Raw genomic sequence first — 17,009 nt, 5'->3', positions numbered from 1 at the left:
GGGGGTGGGCTGGGGAAAGACTGAATACCCAGGGGCAGAGGCCCAGATGCCAAACGGGGAACCGGGTATCAAACATTCATGAGGGGTGCGGCCCAGGTGGTTCCACACCCAGTACTGGGCTGGGGGAGGCAGAGCGGCAGCCAGCTGTTGGGGTGGGGAGGGCTGGGTGGAAAGGGCTGGGAGGGAGCTCACTTCTGACGGATGATGTCAAGTTTCTCGGCGATTTCCAGGTGGCCCCGGGGTTGGAAGGAGAAAGCTGGATGTGGATGAAAAGCAATGGGCTAAGATGGGGAGAGGCAGGGAGATGGGACAGAGAGAAAGATTAGAAAAACGGCGGGAAGGAAAGGCAGTAAGACAGAAAGGGAGCGAAAAGGAGAGAGAGGAAGAAAGAGAAAGGTTAAGATGGATGCAGAGATGGGAGCCAGAAAGAGATTGAAGGCAGGATCAGAAAAGGAGAGGAAGAGAGAAGGGAAAGAGAAGGAAACACTAGGTAGAAGGGAGAGAGATCAGAGAGAGAGGGAGAGAGCCAGAGAGGAAAAGCCCACGAGAGATGGGGCCAAAGACAGTTGGACAGAGACAGGGGCAGGCACACACAGACACAGGGTGAGAGGACCCGGTGAGGTGAGGGGAGAGAATAAAAACAGAACTGCCCCCGAGAGACAGCCTCACTGGGCTCCAGCTGAGGAGGAGGAAGCCAGCACAGCCCCAGACCCAGAAGCCCCGCCCCCAGCCTGGGCTGCCCGGGCCTGAGTGTGGCCCACCTGGCTTGTCTCCGATCACGTGTAGCACTCGGGCTTGGCTCTCGTCCCCGATGGGCTGCAGGGAGACAGAGGGCATCACCAGAAATCACCTTATAAAAGGTGTCCCCCCTGGCAGACACAGCCTCGTGTCCGGCATGTGGCTGGACCCTCACTGTGCTGTTAGGCAGTAAACAACCTGCACAGCTGTACATGTTGGCCCTGGGGTTGCCAAGGCCACCAACAGGTCAGAAAGGTGGCACTAGGCAGGCCCGTGGCCTCCGTTGCCCAGCACAGGCCTTACCACGTCTGGGTGGGTCTGGTTGGGCAGCCTCAGCGCCCGCAGGTAGAACTGCTCCTCAAGCTGGGCCTCCTTGGGGTACAGGAGCGCGAGCTGCTTCCGGATCTCCCGGCCCTGTGCCCGCAGACTCTGATACTGCGGGTCCTGGGGGCAGGGTGAGAAGGGTCAGCCCAGGCCAGGGTGGGGGAGTCCCTCCACCAGTCTGACCTGGGTCCCTGCTGGCAGAACCTCTGTGGTAGACAATTTGCTGCCTCTGCTTTCGGCTCAATATCCTTAATTGCCTTTAGGGAACCTCCCTTCTTCCTTCACCTTCACATGGCACATCCTTGGGGACATGACTCAGGCCTGGATTACTGGAACATTTCATTGCCTTGGCCCCAGTGACTGGCTCAAAGACAGGCACCTGACACAAACCAAACTTATGAGAATCAGCCCCAGGACTACGGCTGGAGCTATAAGGGAAGAGGTTCTTTTTGTCCCCGACCCTGCCTCCCTTCCCCCAAGGGGAGAAAGCTGGTCTGGGAATAAGAGGGAAGTAGAACCAAACACAGAGCCAGGACCTAGACCTAGCTGTACCTGAAGCTTGCTTTTTAGTTTCATGAATCAATAGAGCCTGTTTTCCCCCCTTAATCCTGTCTGAGTTGTCACACACAATGGAGGAATCATGACTGACATATGAACTGCCCACCCACCACCTGGGACAGTATGTTAACTCCCTGTGGTACCTGCTGCACTTGATTGTTGTCTTGGTTCACCTGGTAGAAAAGACAGACAGGGTGATTGGTTTGATGCGGTTGAGGGTGGGGAGGAGGGGGGTGAAAGGTCAAACAGGCCAGGGGATCTGAACTGTTGCTCTGTCAATGCCTGGCTGGGTCCCTCCTTGACTGTGCCTCAGTTTTTGTCAGTAAAGCTGTGAAGAGGAAAATAATAATAATCACACCTGCAACCCCATTTCCTGAGCGCTGCCTCATGCCTGGCACCATGCCGAGGGCTCTCACATGATCCTATTTCTTCACAACCTACTCCACGAAGTTGGCATCAACGTGACCCCGTTTTGTTTTGTTTTTGTTAATCCTCACCCGACGATATTTTTTCCATTGATTTTTAAAGAGTGGAAGAGAGAGGGAGTGACAGTGAGGGAGAGAAACATAGATGTGAGAGACACATTGATTGGCTGCCTCCCGCAGGCACCCGACTGGCGCTGGGGATCGAGCCTGCAACCAAGGTATGTGCCCTTGACCAGAATCGAACCCACAACCCTTCAGTCCACCGGCCGACATTCAAACTGGCTAGGGCCGTGACCCCGTTTTGTAGATGAGAAAACCGAGGATCAGAAAGACAGTCTGTGAGCGTGTATTGGAGGTCTGCGACCAAGGGCCTTTGATACCCCAAGCCTCTATGATGCTGAGCAACAGAGGGAATCAGACAGAACTGGGTCTGAATGCTGGGTGCTGACCCGCTGTGTGCCTTTGGGCATATCTCTTTCCCTGTCGGAGCCTCGGCATTCCCATCTGTGAAATGGGATGATAACAGGACCTCCCAGCAGGCTGGTGCATGGCTTCTCTGAGAAGATGCTCTGGCACTCACTGACCATTAACTGAGATCAATTGTGTTGTGATGCTTGTGGCCCAGGGAGGTGTAATCAGTGTTGCGAGAGGCCTTCGAACAGAGTGCTGAAAGGCAGCCCAATGCCTGGATGCGAATCCTGCCTCTCCCGCTCTCTGGCTGAGACTGAGGCATGTTTTAACCGCCTGAGGCCTCAGCCTCCTCAGCTGTAGAACTGGGTTTGTACTGTCCCGGTCTCAGTGTTGTGAGAATTTAGAGTAAGGGAAGCATCTAGAACAGTGCCTGGCACACAGTGACTGGCATATAAGTGCCTGCTGTTGTTTTTATGACTATTTTTCAGCCCTCTGCGGCAGATGCTGCTGGCTGTCTAATCGAACAGAGTGCTGAAAGGCAGCCCAATGCCTGGATGCAAATCCTGCCTCTCCCGATTCCTGGCTGTAGGACTGAGGCATGTTTTAACCCAGTGATGGCGAAGCTCTTGAGCTCGGCATGTCAGCATTTTGAAAAACCCTAACTTAACTCTGGTGCCGTGTCACATATAGAAATTTTTTGATATTTGCAATCATATGCTTGTGGCCCAGGGAGGTGTAATCAGTGTTGCGAGAGGCCTTCGAACAGAGTGCTGAAAGGCAGCCCAATGCCTGGATGCGAATCCTGCCTCTCCCGCTCTCTGGCTGAGACTGAGGCATGTTTTAACCGCCTGAGGCCTCAGTCACATATAGAAATTTTTTGATATTTGCAATCATAGTAAAACAAAGACTTATATTTTTGATATTTGTTTTATATATTTAAATGCCATTTAACAAAGAAAAATCAACCAAAAAAATGAGTTCGCGTGTCACCTCTGACACGCGTGTCATAGGTTCGCCTTCACTGTTTTAACCGCCTGAGGCCTCAGCCTCCTCAGCTGTAGAACTGGGTTTGTACTGTCCCGGTCTCAGTGTTGAGAATTTAGAGTAAGGGTAGCATCTAGAACAGTGCCTGGCATATAAATGCCTGCTATTGTTTTTATGACTATTTTTCAGCCCTCTGCGGCAGATGCTGCTGGCTGTCTAATCCAAACTCACCCACCCTCCTTCCTCCCTTCCCACAGACCCCCGACTCAGTCTGCCCTCCCAGGCTGCCTGGAGTTCAGGGAATACGGGTCCAGCTGAGGTTGCCTCTTGCTGCTGATGGGTGGGCGTGGGAATTCTGGGCCCAGGAGAGTGAGAGGATCTGCTGAGGCTTCATGGAAGGTCTCCCTACTCTTGGAAAAGGCACTCAAGCCAGAGAAGCCCCATTTTCAGCCTCTGGCAGAGTCACTGGAAGAGACACTGTACTACGACAACCATCCTGGAACTGTGAGAGGGGAAACTGAGGTCAAATCACCACAGTGAAGTCATGGGAGAGAGAGGGAAGGAACCTGGGTTGGGGATGCTGGGGGAGCCACTAATTTATCAACCCCAGGAATGCCGGGCCCTGGACAGCTTGTTATGTGAGGTAATGAATGTCCACATCCTTCAAGTTCCTTAAATTTGGTTTCTCTGCCCTGACCGGTTTGGCTCAGTGGATAGAGCGTCGACCTGTAGACTGAAAGGTCTCAGGTTCGATTCCGGTCAAGGGCATGTACCTTGGTTGTGAGCACATCCCCAGTAGGGGGTGTGCAGGAGGAAGCTGACCGATGTTTCTCTCTCATGCATGTTTCTAACTCTCTATCCCTCTCCCTTCCTCTCTGTAAAAAACCATTAAATATATTTTTAAAAAAGAATAAAAGATATATGCAAAAGCATATATAAAACAAAATTTAAAAAAACTTGGGTTTCTCATTCAAACCAGCCAGTGGCATCCTGCCTGCAGCCCCACCCACCCAGGACCCATGCTTACCAGCAGGGCCTGCACCGCCTCCGCCACAGCCCCCTTCTCCTCCTCCAGGCTCCGGATCTGCTCCCGCAGCTGCCTCAGCTCCTGCCATGTCGCGATCTGGGGGTGAACACAGCAGGGAAAGATGTGAAGCAGCCCCCGTCCTCTGCCCCACCTGGACCCTCTGTCCGGGGCAGCCATTCTCCCCGCTTCCCTTCATATGAGGACTTCCTGGAGCTTCCCTTCCTCAATCCCCACAGACTGGACGATGGACCCTAAGGAGAGCTGAACAGCTGAACAGAACAACATCCTAAGGGACACAGAACAAGGAGATGAAAGCACCTGGCACTGAGGGACGTGGAGCTGAGGCCCCCGCCAGCACTCAGACTCCATGTGGGAGCAGAAGAGCCTCTACCCTAGGGGCTGCCAGAGCAGCTAACCCCGCACTCTCCAACACGGGTCAGGGGGCAGGAGCCCAGCTCTCCCTTCTGGGGCACACATGTTGCCTTGGAGGCCCTCTGGGGGCCCAGGTCCCCGGGCAAACTCCTTTGTCCTCTCTGGTTACAGTTTCTTTTCAACAAACGGGTATAGACACTGCTCTACGGCCCCGGGCCGGAAGCCTGGAGGGGACACGGGCCATAGGTTGGGTTGCTACTCATTTAGAGGCTCCTCCTGGATGTTCCCTGTCACCATGTGCAAGATCACTCTGGGAAAAGCATCACCCAGATCTGCTCCTCCTCCCACCAACTCCCATCCTCCATCCCAAAGCCCTGGGCCGCCTCCTGGATGCCACCCCAGCCCCGAGGCCAGGCACCAGGGCTTGTGAACAACCGTCAAATCTGTCCTCCCCATCCCCCCTCTCCCGGATACCCCAGATCCTGTCATTTCCAGTGAGGATCCCTGTGCGAGCCTCCCAGCCTTCAGGCTCCCCTTCTCCCCCCAATCCTCTGGCCAGAGTTCTCACACAGCTCCTCTTCTGCCTGAGAGTGACCACTCTGCAGTCCCCGGGAACAATCACACAAGGCCGCATGCCACAGCCCTCCTCACACTTTATGCCCCAAAGAAGTGTTCTTTTTCAAGCTTTGGGATGTGGTAAATAGACACCAAATTTACCATTTTAGTCATTTTTTAAGTATACAGTTCAGTGACACAGAGTACATTCACACTGTTGTGTTACCATGATCCCCATCCATCTCTAGAACTCTTTCACCTTCCCAAACTGAAACTGTACCCATTAGACACAAACTCTCACTCTCCCCTCCCCCAGCCCCTGGCAACCACCATTCTACTTTCTGACTCTATGAATTTGACTACTCTAAGTAACTTAGATAAGTGGAATCATATAGTATGTCTTTTTGTGACTGGATTTTTTCACTTAACATATGTCCTCAAGATTCACCCATGAGCCCGGCCGGTGTGACAAAGTGGATTGAGCGTTCTCCTGACATGCCTGGGTTGCAAGGCTAAATCCCCAGTAGGGGGCATGCAGGAGGGCATGTAGATCGATGTTTCTATCTCTCTAAAATAAATAAAAACACTTTTTAAAAAAGGTTCATCCAAGCCCTAGCTGGTTTGGCTGAGTGAATAGAGTGCCAGCCTGCAGACTGAAGGGTCCTAGGTTTGATTCCAGTCAAGGGCACATGCCCAGGTTGTGGGCTCGATCCCCAGTAGGGGGCATGCAGGAAGCAGCCAATCAATGATTCTCTCTCATCATTGATGTTTCTATCTCTCTCTCCCTCTCCCTTCCTCTCTGAAATCAATAAAAATATATTTTAAAAAAATAAATAAAAAAGTTCATCCATGCCCTGACCGGTTTGGCTCAGTGGATAGAGCATCGGCCTGCGGACTGAAAGGTCCCAGGTTCGATTCCGACCAAGGGCATGTACCTTGCCTGCGGGCACATCCCCAGTAGGAGGTGTGCAAGAGGCAGCTGATCGATGTTTCTAACTCTCTATCCCTCTCTCTTCCTCTCTGTAAAAAATCAATAAAATATATTAAAAAAAAAAAAGTTCATCCATGATATAACATATGTCAGACCTTCCTTTTTAAGGCTGAACAATATTTTTATACATAGGGTAGGGTGTCCCCCAAAAGTGTATACACACACTTTGAATAATTACTAATTCCAGTGGGTTAAATCTGAAAAGAAAGAAAAATCAATTGAGCTATATATAAAGTACATATACATTTTTTAGGACACCCTGTATATACAAACACACACACTCACTCACTCACACCACATTTTGTTTATCCATTCATCTATCAATGGACACTTGGGTGATTTCCACATTTTGGCTGTTGTGAATAATGCTGCCATGAACATGAGTGTGCAAATATCTGCTGAAGTCCCTGCTTTCAATTCTTTGGGGTATATACCCAGAAGTGGAATTGCTGGATCATATAGTAACTCTATGTTTAATTTCTGGAGGAACTTCCAGACTGTTTTTCTACAGTGACTGTATCCTTGCCAACACTTGTTATTTTCTGCTTTTTTTAAAATAATAGCCATTCTAATGGGTATCTAAGCCAGGACTTTTAAAATTAAAATAGAGTATAATAAAACATAAGAACGTATCATACAAGCCCTAACCGGTTTGGCCCAGTGGATAGAGCGTCGGCCTGCGGACTGAAAGGTCCCAGGTTCGATTCTGGTCTAGGGCATGTACCTTGGTTGCGGGCACAACCCCAGTAGGAGGTGTGCAGGAGGCAGCTGATCGATGTTTCTATCTCATCGATGTTTCTAACTCTCTATCCCTCTTCCTTCCTCTCTGTAAAAAATCAATAAAATATATTAAAAAAAAAAAAAGAATGTATCATACATAGTAAGAGCAAGAATTGTTAATAAAACTGGTTTCATCTTGGGGTGTGTGTACTAGATCAGGATGTGAAATGTGTTTCTTATTCTTGGCCACAGTGTGAAAGACCCTAAGTCATATACCTGTCCACCAAATGGATATTGCGTCTTACCTCTAGGCTTTAGTAGTGCTGATCCCTCCACTGGGACCCTCCTCCCGTTCCCCTGGCTGACCTCACTCATTCCACAGACGTTTGCTTAATGCCACCTCCTCTGAGAAGCCCTCCCAGAACGGTGTCCTCTACTCTTGTTTTTATAAAATCTTTATGTCCCTTCCGCCCCCCTACTCTGTCTTTACAGCACTTACCAAAGATTATGTTTTTAATTGTATGTTAAATCTCTCTCTTTCACTAGACTGTGAACTCAGATCGTCTTGCTCGTGAGTAAGCATAGTGGGGTAGTTCACACTGCGTCTGGAACCAAGCAGCACAGGTTCAAATTCCCACTTGTCGCCAGCTACGTGATTTGGGGCAAGTTAATTAACTTCTCTGAGCCTTATGGCACCTACCTCACAGGGTTGTGGTAAAACTCAAATGAGGTTAATATGTATAAAGCACTTAGAAAAGGATAGTAGGAGAGTCCAAGAGAGGGCTGCAAGGATTTGGGGTCCCCACCATCCTCAACACCGCAGCAAGACCTAAGTATGGTGATGCCGGTTCTAGTTGGATTAGATTTAGCCTTAGGATGAGCCCGGCATGAAGTCGAAGCACAGAGGACATTGGCACACAGTTCCTAGCGCAGAGCAGATGCCCAGCACGCTTTGCGGAACAGGCCCATGATGGGGGTCCAGGGAGTAGGGCCTCAGCGCTCGGTGGACAACGCGCACATGCGTGAGGTCCTAGCGTTACACGTGGACAAGAACTAAACTTCAAGCGGTAAGACCGCCCCCTGCTGGAGAGTGTCTCCCAAACCCATTCGTCCGTAAAGTGAACAGCCAATAGGCAAAGCGCTCTGGCCCGACGCTGGCCCGCGCAAGCGCACTCACGATCGCCGGCAGGTCGTCCGGCCGCAGCTCCCCCTTGCGGTGCTCCAGGGTGCGCGCGGCTTCTTCCGGGCGTGTGCACAGCGGCTCCAAGTCCAGCTGAGGGAGCGCGCTGTAGCCCTCGCGTGCGTGTTCGTACAGGAGGTTCCGATCTCGCCTCTCGGTTGCGAAACTTCTCCTTGGCCTCTGGCTGCAGACACAACCTCCGCGGGGCCGGAGCCCTCGGCGGGCCACCAAAGGCCACCAGCGCCGGGCTACAGACGCAGCCATCTTGGCCAGGGGACAAGGCGACACACACCCGTCGTCCCGCCCACTCCGCGTTTAGACCAATTGCAAAGCAGCCATCCTCCGGCGGACGAGTCACGTAGACCTTGGAAGAGGTGACCCTCTTCCGAATCTCAAAAGCGGTTCAGTGAGAAAAGTTGACCGAGATTGACTCGGCCGTTGCCCAATCGCAGTCTTGGCCACGCCCCTCCGGTGAGAGGCGGGACCGACCGGGCTTACCGCCGGAAGTGGCGGAAGGCTGTGTTCGGCGTGCCGGCGGGCCCTGCTGGGGTCAGTGAGGTCGGTGGACTCCAGGGGTCTCCAAACTTCCCCGGTTCTCGCCTGTCTCCCCTCTACTCTAGGGGGCGGGCGGGCCCCAAAGCCTGCCCAGGGCGAGCGTCAGAAGAAATTCTTGAGTTTAACCAGGTCCCGAGAGCGGGAAGGGAGCATGTGGGTGCTAGCCCGACTACGGGCACTCCCCTCCTCGTTTCTGAGTCTCTTGTCCCCTAACACAGGGACGCCGCGGACGGCGGGATGTCGTGGTCCGGCCTTCTCCGGGGCCTCAGCATGCCCCTGAGCTACAGTAAGTGGGCGTCTTGGGCTACGGAGTCGAGGCTGGACGAGGGACGTCTGTGCCTCTGCCACGGACCCAAAGGAATCAGGGTTTTAAATCAAGGGTGGCTGTACGATGGGTTTTGGCGGAGCTCGGGTGCAAAAGCAGATGTGAGAAGTAGTCGTCGTGGTCCGGCCTTCTCCGGGGCCTCAGCATGCCCCTGAGCTACAGTAAGTGGGCGTCTTGGGCTACGGAGTCGAGGCTGGACGAGGGACGTCTGTGCCTCTGCCACGGACCCAAGGGAATCAGGGTTTTAAATCAAGGGTGGCTGTACGATGGGTTTTGGCGGAGCTCGGGTGCAAAAGCAGATGTGAGAAGTAGTTGCATTAAGGGCTACCATGTGTCAGGGGAGTAGCAGGAGTTTGGGTCAATTATTTCTTCAGTAACCACTGTACTTACCACCTGTGGTTTAGACTTCTGAGCAAGGCGTTTAACTCATTCATTCAGCTGATATTTTTCAAGGGCCTTGTATGTGCCAGGCACCGAGAGCGATGCTTTATTTATGAACTTACTCTCTTAACAAATATTAAACGCTTCTCATGGCCCTTTGTGAGGTACTTCATTCACTTATTCACCTTCTGTTTGCCACTTACCAAGGATCACAAGGCTGAGCAAGACAGGCCTGCACCTGCCTGGGGAATCTGGGCTGACAAGCAGGTCTCATGATAGCCTCTCACACACGGTGTTCAGGAGGGAGACATGGTCGTGAAGGACACGGAGACATTGAGTGACCGAGAGTCTTTTTTTTAAAAAATAGTTTGATTTTTAGAGAGAGAGGTAGGGAGGGAGAGAGGAACATCCGTGTGAGAGTGTAACATTTGATCGGCTGCCTCCTGCATGCCGCCTACCCGGGATCGAGCCCCAAACCCAGGCATGTGCTCTGACCAGGAGTTGAACCGGCAACCTTTGGGTTCATGGCACCACACCCAGCTAACTGAGCCACACCAGTCTTGCTGAAGGGCACACCACTAGGAAGAGACTTCTAGGGAAGATTGTGCTGTAACTCGAGACAGAGGAGAGGTGGAGTGGACAGTAGGGCCAGGACCTGCCTTTGATGCGGAGGGGTGAAATTGGGTGTGAAAGGGCATCCATGCTATGACAGAGGGAAGAATGGACCTCAAATCCGGGTCTGGGAACTCTTAAGAGGACATGGTCCAGGGCTGTCTCAATCACTACTGGTCTCCATTGTTGGGCCATGAAACAGTAGGTGCTCAGTGAATGTTTGTTGAAGAGAATCCAGTTATCTTTGAGTCTCGCATCCTGCATTTTATCCATGAGCAAATCCTGTGGGTCTGTCTTGGAAATATATTCTGTCCCCCACCTGCCTTTCCTCTTATTATAGTGCAGCTACACTGGTCTCCTTTCTGTTGATGTGTTTGGGGACACAGGCTGTAGCTGGGTGAGTAAGGGGGTGAGATGAGGTAAGGGAAGTACCAGGCGCAGACCCTGGCGGGCCTTGTGGCAGGACTTGGACTCTTACCCTGAGTGAGATGGCCCCACAGGAGGGCTCTGAGCAGGGGAAGGATGTGATCTGATCCGGGTGGCACAGGGTCCCTCTGCCTGCATGTTGGAGCAGGTAGTGGGAGTGGGGAGACCTGGGAGAAGAGGGTGGACAGGACAGGAGAGGGTATAATGGAGGAGGGAGAAAGAGTGTGTTTGAAAGTTCAGCTGACAGGATCTGCTCACAGGGCAGATGGGTGTGACAGGAGGAGGAGTGACACCTTCCTGAAATACCCCATAGTGTTGCTGTGAGAATGGCATGCGTTAACGTAGGTGTGATGCATAGAACAAGATTTGAGCATTGTGAGCCTGTTTGCTTTCATTATTCTCTTTAAACAGCTTTACAATTAATACCTTTCTTGCAGAATAAAATGAGTTAATTCATGTAAAATGCTTAAAAGAGAACCTGACATATGGTGGTTGCTTAATAAATGTTTGTTATTGTTATCCTCTGTGAGTTCCCAAAGATGTAAACAGGCATCTTATAAAGGGCTTGGGACAGTGCCTGGAACATCAGAATTGAGTTGCTAATACTGTTACTTGTTCATTGGGATAATAACCCCACTCTGCCCTCCCGCATTGTGTCTTCCAGGCCTCGCCCTGGTCCCCCGGCTCTGGGCCACCCGCCCCATGGCCACCCTGAATCAGATGCACCGTCGGGGGCCTCCGAAGTGGCCGCCTCCAAAGCTGGGTCCCACAGAAGGCCGGCCGCAGCTGAAGGGCGTGGTTCTACGCACATTCATCCGTAAACCCAAGAAGCCCAACTCAGCCAACCGCAAGTGCTGCCGCGTGCGGCTCAGCACAGGCCGAGAGGCCGTCTGCTTTATCCCAGGAGAGGGCCACACCCTGCAGGAGCACCACGTTGTGCTTGTGCAAGGCGGACGCACCCAGGACCTGCCTGGTGTCAAGCTCAAGGTTGTGCGTGGCAAGTATGACTGTGGCCATGTGCAGAAGAAGAAGTGACCGCCAGGGGCACGGTGGGTGGGGTTTCCGTAGAACAAGAACCTTTGTCTGTGGGTTCCTGCAGTATCCTTGGGAAGCTAGGCTAGTTCTAGAAGCAGCTGGCCCTGGTTCAAATCCTGGCTCCTCTTCCATCAGGACCACCAATAGCCCATAGGGGTCCTGGGTGTGAATTAGAAAAGGTGCCCCTCTGCCGACATCCTTGGTGTCCATGTGTAGAGGTTGGTGCAAGAGGCTTCTGCTGGAACAGTACCCTATTGCCATCTGATGAGAAGGGGTTGCAATAAACACACACCGACTCTGGTTTGACGTGTACACCTTGACGTATTCACCCTCTGTGTGGTCTTGGCAACTGAATGACCTCTGGGCCTGTTTCCTCCTCTACTCACAGCATCCCCTTTGTTGGGTTTGGTGAAGATTAGACACTATGAACAAAGCGCATGTGGATGGCTACTCTGTTTTAAGGTTTGGAGTCTGGTGGTAGGACTGAGACCCAGTTCCCCTTCCTACAGGCCCGGTGCCTGGGCAAGGAAAGGCCTGCCCTCAAGCTTCCTCCTGAAGATGGATCAATTGTAATGGTGGTGATGGAGTGTTGAGAAAGGACTGAGTGGGGACAGGGGAGGGCACTGCTGCCTACATGGGAACTTCTCTTCTGTGTTATCCTCAGAATCACACTCCTGGGTTCAAATCACACCTCGACCTCTTAGTTCGGTGACTTTGGGTTTATTTGTCCCCCCAACACCTCCGGACTTGTTTTCATCCCTTGGGAAATGGTCCTGAAAGTAATACTGCCCTCACCTGATTATATGGTTGGCCATGTTAGATTTTAAGATTGGGAGCTGGGCTATATCCTTGGGCTCTGGAGCCCAACTCAGGTGCAAGTTCTGCCTTCCCTACTTACTGGCGAGGTGACCTTGGGCAGGTCATTAAACTCTGAGCCTGTTTCCTCCTGGACTAAATGGCATTGATAATGGTCCCGCCTGAGAGCTGTTGGGAGAACCGCTGAGGACTGGCATCAGAGCCGCCTCCGTTTCCAGCACAGCGCTTGGTACACCTAAAGGTCTCACAATTGAGAACATCCCACAAGGCCTTTTAGGATCAGAGAGGGGGGCAGATAAGTGCACTGATTACAGACAAGTCCCCTATCACCTCACGTTTAGCACCAATTTTATTGAGTTTGTTCGGTGGCTTTGCCCACATAGGGAAAGAGTGGGAGACACGAGAGGAGTCGGGACAGGACTCCACGTCACTTTACTGCTCATGGCACTCCTCGCTCCTGGAGTTTGTATGCAGGTGGGCTTGAACGGAGAAAAGGAAGGTGTTGCCTTACAGGAGCCAAGCTGTCCCTGAGGCAGGGGCAAGAGGTGTGGGTGAAGGGCACAGCACAGACCTGGTCTCTGATCCTGTAAGAAACAGTGCCAGTCTAGTCCAAAGGGGGGTGCTGATGGGCAGTGCTGAACAAGGTTGCACAGGCCCCACAGCTGAATCCGAGACTCCCCAAAACAGCAGAAAGGGTTCCCTTCGATGTCCCTGTTGGTCCCCTCAAGGGCAGGCTTTTCTGACTGGCCTCTGCTCCCTGCCAGCAATCAGCTTACCCTGGAAACATGCAAGAGAGTCACTGTCCCAGGCTTCAGCAGCTTTCACCCATCAGCAATCCTGTTCGGCCTTTGTTTTTTTGATTCAGTCTATCAGCTGACATCCACACATGAGAAAACAATTTGCAGGCAAATTAAAAGTCTCAGTTATTCCTTGAACCCTCTGACTCAGGAAGCTGTGAACAGCCCAGTTGGATACCTGGTTTCTTGAGCAGCATGTGGGCCACCATTCTGAAGCAGTAGCACATGAGGCTTGCTGGAGGCTGGCGGGGCATCCTCCGGCTCCTGGCTGCAAAGCTGCCCTTGATTGGCAATGATGTCGGGCAGGTGGTAGTAGGTCCTAAAAGGCCTGATCAGGCTGGTGGGCTAGGACAAGCGGATCCTGACCCTCACGCTGGAGTGGGTCACAAGGGCGCCATAGTGCCCCACCCAGGAGCGTGTGTCTCTCCCATACTGCTCAAAAGACACGTATCGGATGCCCTTGCCAAAGTTGGTGAAGACGTGGGAGACCTGCACGGGGAAGGAGACCAAGAGGGTGAGGACCTGTGGGCTCTTCCTCCTCCTCCAACTGATCAAGTAGGTGCTCTGGGCGCTGGGGATACAGCAGTGAGGAAAGTAACACAAAGACCCTGCTCTGATGGAGCTGACCATCTAGTAGGGGACCCAGACACTGAAGATAGATGGGGTAAGGAACAGAGGGAATTCTGCAGGGGGAGGGGTTGCAAAGTGAGTAAGCAAAGGCCCATTGACATTTGAGCAGACACCTGAGGCGATCTGGAGGGAGAGTGTTCTAGACAGGACCAGTCAGTGCAAAGGCCCCGGGTAGGTGTGTGACTGGAGCACAGGGAGGGGAGAATTAGGAAATGGGGTCAAGGAGGTAAAATTCACCTAACAAACTACAATTCAGCGGTTTTTAGTACATTCACGATGTTAGGCAACCATTACCACCGTCTAATTCTGGGACATTCCCTCACCCCAGGGGGAAAAAACCTCATATCCATTAGCCATTACTTCTAATTCCTCCCTACCCCTAGCGCCTGGCAACCACTAATCTATCTGCTTTCTGTCTCTATGGCTTTTTTTTATTCTGGATAGTCCATATAAATGCAGTTATACAATATGTGGCCTTTTGCACATGGCCACTTTCACTCTTTCCAAGATGCATCCATGTTGTAGCATGGATCTGTACCTCATTTCCTTTAATAGCAGCATGATAGGACTTTGGCTTTTACTCTGAGATGTAGCCATGGGAGGGTTACAATGAGGGGAGGCTGGCGATCTGACTCACTTTGTATTGGGATCTTTCTGGATGGTGAGTCTGTTGGATGGTGGGAGATCAGGAGTGGAAATGACCACCTGGAAGTCTACTTGGATAACTGAGGTGTGATGATTTTGACAGCATAGGCTTGGGTGTCATTCTGGGCTTGAATCAGACCCTGCACACTTTAGTGTGACTGGGCTAGTCATTTGACCTCCTGTGTCTTAGTCTTCTCACTTCTAGAATGGGGTAGAGCAAGAACTTTATCACTGCATTCCCAGCACCTAGATCAGCACACAGTAGGTACTCAATAAATGTATGTTGAAAACTTAGGCTGTATTAATGAAATGAATTAATAGGGAAGACTCTTGGAACAGGGCCTGGGATGTAACAATGGCTCAAGGATTGTTCGCTGTTGCTATTATAGACATCCAGCGGAAAGGCAAGCTGAGAAGGGAATCTGAGCAGAGTGAGAAGTTAGGTATGCCTGGACTCACCTGTCGGTAGCCTCTCTCAGTCCACTGAAGGACCGGGTTGGGTGAGGCCGAGAACTTGACCACTTCATTTTCGTACACGTCCAGAAGGCGGACCCGGAGCCGGTAGATGCAGCCGCAATTCTCTCGGGCGCCCCACCTGCCAGGTGGGGGTGAGCTTTGATGCCTCCGTCATCCACCCAATCTCTGGGCCTCCCTGCACTTTGATACGGGTTGCACACACCCACACCCCATATGTAGAGGTGTCAGCCTGGGATTCTGGGGGGAAGCGCCTGGGTACTTCAAGGTGGAGCCAGAGCCTGGAGCCCTCCTGGGGTGGATTCTAGAGACTTTTGGTCAGGTGGGGGAGGGGCAAGTTTGATGCTCTGGAGAGAAATGACCTAGGAGAGGAGAAGCCCCCAGTATTTCTGGAGAGGAGCCAGAGGGAGTAGGAATCTGGATACTCTTGGGATGAGTCAGAATTCCAGGGAAGAAATTGGATAATCTATGGAGAAGCAAGAGATGGAGGGAAGAGGAGTCTGAGATCTTTGTGAAGGAACCTGGGTGCTGTGGAGGAAGGTCTTATCGTAGGCCCACAGGTTCTGAAGCCAGCCAGTGCCTCTGGCCCAGCTCTGCCCCTTCTGAGCCTGTTTTCATGGCACAATGCTCCCAACTTTCTGAAGCCTTGGTGTCTACAGGCCCTTGGGGTTAGGGCAGAGTTGCAGGTGATGGAGTTGGATGGTGAGGGGAGATACCTGTTTTAGACCAGACCAAGCCAGTCAGTGGCTCCCATGCCAACCCAGGCCTGCTGGGAAGAAGGTGGGGAAGAGTGCAGAATAGGGGCTCTCGGCTCACTGAGGCTCTGCCCTCCCTGGCTCAGCAACCATGAGAACATCACTTCCCCTGCCATGGCATCGATGGGGGCATGAAATGAACCCCTTTTGCAGAACTGCTGCTGCCACCATTGGTTCTGGGGGCAGGTTGCCATTCTTCACTCACCAGTCTGCCACACAGATCTCAATCTGGGCGCTGTCCAGCAGCTCCTGCCACACCCCCTCCATCACCAAGTCCACAAGCTGCCTCTTGAAGCACCATCTGGGAAGGGGAGATGGTGAGGGTGTGGAGCTACAGTCACAGCCCAGAAATCACCTCCTTCCAGAAGCCTCCTCTGACAACGCTGTCAAAGCAGCCCCTCAGGGTTTGTTCTCTAGACAAGTGTATGTGGGCTGGGCAGCCCCATTGCCTCTCTCATCCCCCCACCATTTTCCACCCTGCCCTGAGCTCCAGGAGGCTGGCCTGGATGCAGGCCTGCCCCTAATATTTGTGGGAACCTGGACATGAGTATAAAGGGAGGCCAACATTGAGCAGGGAATTATGGGGTCTCCTAAAGTGTGGGGGCCTAAGGTCTGAGGTTGTATTGATGTATGGACTGGTCTCCCTGACCCTCTCTTTCCTGTTGGGTCAGCCAATGGGAAGCTCCAGCAGAAGACAGAAGTGAGAGAAGAGAATAAAATCAGGATATTTATCCTCCTGGCTCCCTCCCAAGGGACCACCTGGGACTGTTGTGTCTGTCAACGACGGCACAGCTCCACAGTGCCCTCTCCTCACAGCCTTCTCTGCCCTGTTTCAGTAACTGCTTCTGCCCTTACCCCTGTCAGGCCTAGGGGTGGGAATGACCCTTCTCCCTACTGTTACTAGCCTGGGGGTCATGGGTTATACCTTGTGGTCTGCCTACACCTTTGTAAATAGTTTTTCTTCCATCATTTGAATATGCCACAATATAGAAATAGTGTCATACTGGTGGAAGAACTGTGCTCAGGGATAAATCTAGGTTTTATGGGAATTTCATAAATGACAGAGGAAGCAATGCCATTCCATGGGGAAGGGATGTTTTTTTTAGTAGATGGTGTTGGGAAAATGGGGTCAGTATGTGGAGGGGTGGGGGAACTAGATCCTTAACACCACATTCAAAGGTAGATTAAAGATCTAAATGTGAAAGGTAAAGCTAAGAGTTTACTAGAAGAGAATATAACAATAGGGTGGGGAAGGCCTGGGGCGGGGGGCAGG

General features: G+C 52.0%; 3 protein-coding genes across 6 annotated transcripts in view; 1 reads left to right on the top strand and 2 right to left on the bottom strand.

Annotated features, from left to right (window-relative positions):
- SARS2 (seryl-tRNA synthetase 2, mitochondrial) overlaps positions 1-8,643 on the bottom strand; it is a 12,617-nt gene extending 3,974 nt beyond the window's left edge. The window contains exons 1-7 of one of the 2 annotated variants that reach the window (XM_005885966.2): positions 8,283-8,643; positions 4,468-4,563; positions 1,764-1,793; positions 1,528-1,614; positions 1,042-1,110; positions 762-816; positions 193-256 (exon numbers count right to left, since the gene is read on the bottom strand). In XM_005885966.2, coding sequence (XP_005886028.1) covers positions 193-256; positions 762-816; positions 1,042-1,110; positions 1,528-1,614; positions 1,764-1,793; positions 4,468-4,563; positions 8,283-8,549 — 668 coding nt within the window. In that variant the 5' untranslated portion in view covers positions 8,550-8,643. Of the gene's footprint in view, positions 1-192; positions 257-761; positions 817-1,041; positions 1,183-1,527; positions 1,615-1,763; positions 1,794-4,467; positions 4,564-8,282 lie in introns of both variants that reach the window. The other variant, XM_005885965.2, reaches the window with a different exon arrangement.
- A 102-nt stretch (positions 8,644-8,745) lies between these two features.
- MRPS12 (mitochondrial ribosomal protein S12) lies at positions 8,746-11,973 on the top strand. 3 transcript variants are annotated; one of them, XM_005885963.2, is made up of 3 exons: positions 8,746-8,843; positions 9,059-9,126; positions 11,249-11,973. In XM_005885963.2, exons 2-3 carry the CDS (start codon positions 9,078-9,080, stop codon positions 11,617-11,619), a joined length of 420 nt encoding a protein of 139 aa, XP_005886025.1. In that variant the 5' UTR covers positions 8,746-8,843; positions 9,059-9,077; the 3' UTR covers positions 11,620-11,973. The 3 variants fall into 3 exon arrangements, with proteins under 3 accessions (XP_005886025.1, XP_005886026.1, XP_014388620.1); XM_005885964.2 differs by having other exon boundaries at positions 8,773-8,834; XM_014533134.1 differs by lacking the exon at positions 8,746-8,843 and adding an exon at positions 8,850-8,969.
- A 788-nt stretch (positions 11,974-12,761) lies between these two features.
- Positions 12,762-17,009, bottom strand: part of FBXO17 (F-box protein 17) — an 8,881-nt gene continuing 4,633 nt past the window's right edge. The window contains exons 2-5 of the mRNA XM_014533135.1: positions 16,386-16,421; positions 15,942-16,037; positions 14,967-15,102; positions 12,762-13,721 (exon numbers count right to left, since the gene is read on the bottom strand). Of these exons, the coding sequence (XP_014388621.1) occupies positions 13,578-13,721; positions 14,967-15,102; positions 15,942-16,003 (342 nt within the window). The 5' untranslated portion in view covers positions 16,004-16,037; positions 16,386-16,421 and the 3' untranslated portion in view covers positions 12,762-13,577. The remainder of the gene's footprint in view (positions 13,722-14,966; positions 15,103-15,941; positions 16,038-16,385; positions 16,422-17,009) is intronic.

The sequence above is a fragment of the Myotis brandtii genome, unplaced genomic scaffold (genome assembly GCF_000412655.1).
Source record: "Myotis brandtii unplaced genomic scaffold, ASM41265v1 scaffold947, whole genome shotgun sequence".
Taxonomy (NCBI): Eukaryota; Metazoa; Chordata; class Mammalia; order Chiroptera; family Vespertilionidae; genus Myotis; species Myotis brandtii.
Note: the sequence above shows the minus strand (reverse complement) of the source record. Positions and strands in the feature narration are given on the sequence as shown.

Coding starts and splice junctions, on each gene's coding strand:
- MRPS12 (XM_005885963.2), top strand. CDS start 9,078: ATGTCGTGGTCCGGCCTTCTCCGGGGCCTCAGCATGCCCCTGAGCTAC. Junction 9,127..11,248: donor CAGCATGCCCCTGAGCTACA/GTAAGTGGGCGT, acceptor TGTGTCTTCCAG/GCCTCGCCCTGGTCCCCCGG.